Source organism: Merops nubicus, unplaced genomic scaffold, assembly GCF_000691845.1.
Source record: "Merops nubicus isolate BGI_N331 unplaced genomic scaffold, ASM69184v1 scaffold10254, whole genome shotgun sequence".
Classification (NCBI taxonomy): domain Eukaryota; kingdom Metazoa; phylum Chordata; class Aves; order Coraciiformes; family Meropidae; genus Merops; species Merops nubicus.
In genome coordinates this window covers 6,261-9,542 of record NW_008602251.1, presented here as the reverse complement: position 1 = coordinate 9,542, position 3,282 = coordinate 6,261, and the positions used below count along the sequence as shown (strand labels likewise).

General features: G+C 43.0%; 1 protein-coding gene across 1 annotated transcript in view; it reads right to left on the bottom strand.

The window, feature by feature from the left end:
* Nucleotides 1-887: 887 nt before the first annotated feature.
* LOC103771005 (cytochrome P450 2U1) overlaps nt 888-3,282 on the bottom strand; it is a gene marked incomplete at its 5' end in the record, with an annotated part of 6,445 nt that continues 4,050 nt past the window's right edge. Inside the window, 3 exons of the mRNA XM_008938286.1 lie at nt 888-1,066; nt 1,484-1,651; nt 2,633-2,794. Of these exons, the coding sequence (XP_008936534.1) occupies nt 888-1,066; nt 1,484-1,651; nt 2,633-2,794 (509 nt within the window). The remainder of the gene's footprint in view (nt 1,067-1,483; nt 1,652-2,632; nt 2,795-3,282) is intronic.

The following is a 3,282-nucleotide window of genomic DNA, read 5'->3' as shown; positions in this document are numbered from 1 at the left end:
TGAGTGCCCTGGGCTGTTGGTCTCGGCCAGGCTGCAGCCACGGGGAGCACAGCGCGAGCGAAGCGGCAGCACGGACGTCACCTTGAGTATCTGCTTGGCACCAGAGAGAACAGACTTCTGGTGGCTGTTAAAGAAATTTGCTCTTGTTTATATTCTGAGATAAAACATCTGCATCCAGGTGCTGCATACTCCTTTCATGTTCAGAGCATGATTAAAGGATTCATTTGGCCTCCAAACCCGTTTTTTCAGAGCTGGTATCTACTTGTTTATAGTGAGCCCTTACAGTCAAGAAAGTTTTTGGATCCAGACTGACTTGATCCAACTTACACCTATGAGTTACTTCCAAGAAAGAATCCTCCAAGGTTAAAAGAAGTGTCATTTAGTAATTTCCGAAAAGTATTTGTGATTATTTAAGCTCAGTTATAATATTTCTTTACACAGAAAATGTTAACACCTTCTCACTCATTAATCCTTTTCGTATCCGATTATTTCCTTCATTCGTTGTGTGAATTAAATGTTTACATATCACTTTTACCAAAATATCAATTACTATTTGCTAGAAGCATTAATAGACATTTTGGACCATTCTCCCATAATTAACATTTGACAAACTGACAGTAATAGCTTATAGGCAGAGGGGTTAAGAGAGCAAGTCTTCGTATCAAATTGCAACCTGTGCTGTCAGTTCACTGTGGAATGCAACAGCTGACACAAAAAAAAATCTTCTCTGGATTTCCTGAAGTGTTTAATGGATCATGATCACCGACTCTAAAAGCCTATGTAGTTGGCATTTTTCTGGAAAGTAAGTAACAAAATAAGGTGGAAACAAAATAGAGCTGGATTTTTAAAGTACCGTATTTCTTTGGTTAACCTTTTTTGATGTCGTATCATTTCTTCACAGCAATTATATTGAATGGACATGGAGCTAAAGTCAGACCAAACCTTCCTTCCATAGATGGTTTTGCAGCATTTTCAGGGTACAAAAAGGTAAAACTCTGCATTAGACTTGCAAAAATTAGGAACAGCTCCATTTTTGCCAACTGCTCTCCCATGCACACGCGTTTACCTAGAGAACAGTCAGAAGAGACATATTACTAGTTTCATACTGGGGATCCCTTTTTTAACACACATGCAGTTCCCAAGCTAGCATGGTCCATGCACAGGCAGGCTCAAGCCACCATTATGCTACCAAGTCTGAAGCTTTGATCTCCCATGTTTGAGCCTAAGCCTTGGCCAGCTGTACTGCTCCACACCAACGGCATTCACGGCCGCAGCACAAGCAACAGCAAAGGACAATTCACCATTTCTCATCTCAGCCTGGCAACTGGAGACTTCAGGCCCCCAACCCCTCTTGCAAGCCACCATGATAATAACACAAGTTTCGTAGTTGGTCCTATGTGCAACTCTTACATCTCATGCCCCCAAGACCCTACACTTGAAACACCACCCCTAACCAGCTACTGACTGCATGTGGATATCTTACCCATTCCAAAAGGAATGAATGACTCTTTCTTAATTAGCTGGCCATTTTCATCCAGAAATCTTGATGGTTGAAATTCATCTGGTTTCTCCCAAATGTTAGGATCTCTGTGTACTGACCACAAGTTGGGCACGATCACACTGCCCTTAGGAATGGTATATCCCTGCAGCTCTTCAAACAAAAGCACAGAGACAGAAGATCTGACAAGATGCTAGAAGGAACATATTGGACACTTGTACTATTAAAGCTGACTAGAAGATGTCACAAAAAATGATACAGATTCCTAACTGTGGGCAGCACACGCAGCAGGAGCTTGAGGCCAAAGCAATCTCTGCTAGCCTGCTTGAGTTGGAATCACAGAGGCCAGAGCAGCTGGAAAGACATCAAGTTACACCAACAGCTCCATGGGGAGGAAAGGGAGCAGCAGTCGTTAGAAATATGCTCTGCTGCATGTAGTGCCATGACCCAGTCTCCTCCTGTTCCTGTGCCACCACAGAGCCCCACCACAGTGAAGGTAGAAGTGAGGAGGAGGGACACATTTGGAGCTGTTATCACAAAAGGGTTTTGAAGCGACTGGTCTCGTTTCAGCTTGTTGCACCTCACTGTCCTGCAAGCCCAAAACACTTTAAAAAGCAGATCAGTTCTGTACTGGGTTTGAAGCAAAATATTGTGACCTCCCACTCACTTCAGCTAGCATTCAGCTATGTTTATGAAAACAGATAGCCAATGAGATGACTTGGGAAATTATATTTATTATTGTTTTCTACAGATGTGGAGCTCAGTGGTATAAGCCTTTCAAGCTTTACCAAACCAATTGCTCTGAGTTGATGTTTTCAGAGCTCTGTGTCAGATGGCCAAAACAACTCTGCTGTTTCAAGTACAAAGGTAGAGTCTCAGCTGCCAGCTACTATCAGGCACATCAGTCAACACAAGTTGACCCCCAGAAAAGAAACTGCTCTAAATTAGAAAACTTCTGCATGTTAGGTCAGACACGCTGCTCACACAGAGGAGTGTCTCAAGCCAACCTGCTTGCTATAAATAGCATTTTACATTCTTCAGCTGTGCGTCTCACACAAGTGAGCTCTTTGTAAGTTCTCACTCGATCTTCATCCACCAGAGAAGCACTGTATTAACAAGTCTGCAAATGCTTACCAGCAGTTTCTGAGGCCATTCGAGGAACAGAAAGGGGAACAACTGCAGTCATCCTCTGCACTTCCATAATGGTTGCCTCTGTGAAGGGCATTTGAGCCTTGTAGGTCAGAGAGGGAACTTTGTCACGTCCCAGAACTGCTTCAATCTCTGCATGAACCTTCTCTGCTCAAAGGGAGCAAGAAAAATAATAAAAAAAGATGCACAATATGTGAGAAGACATCATCTCAGTTTCATTTGCCTATGCTTTATTGCTTACAGAGATTTGTCAAAAACAATTGGAAAATGTGATCCCTAGCTGCAATAGCTATGCCAGCACAAGCCTTACAAACAGACTCAGTTAAGAACAACCAAGCAACCCTGACAACTGTCGAGAGTAAAGCTACGAAATGGCAGACATTGCTAGCACTTCTATATCAGAAAAGTACAAGAAAAGTTCTGCTCCAGTTCCAAATGCAGTAATAATCTTAGTTTAAGAGTTTAACTAGACAATAATTTGAATGGTGAAAACAAGCTTCTGGCCTGCAAAAAGTGAACAGAAGGAGACTGCAGGCAGCGTGTGCCTGAGCTGACCTCCGTCCCTGGGGAGACCCAGTTCCTAGAACTGGGAAGAAACGTGAAGAGGTGGCATAGCTTCCCATGCAGCTGGTTCA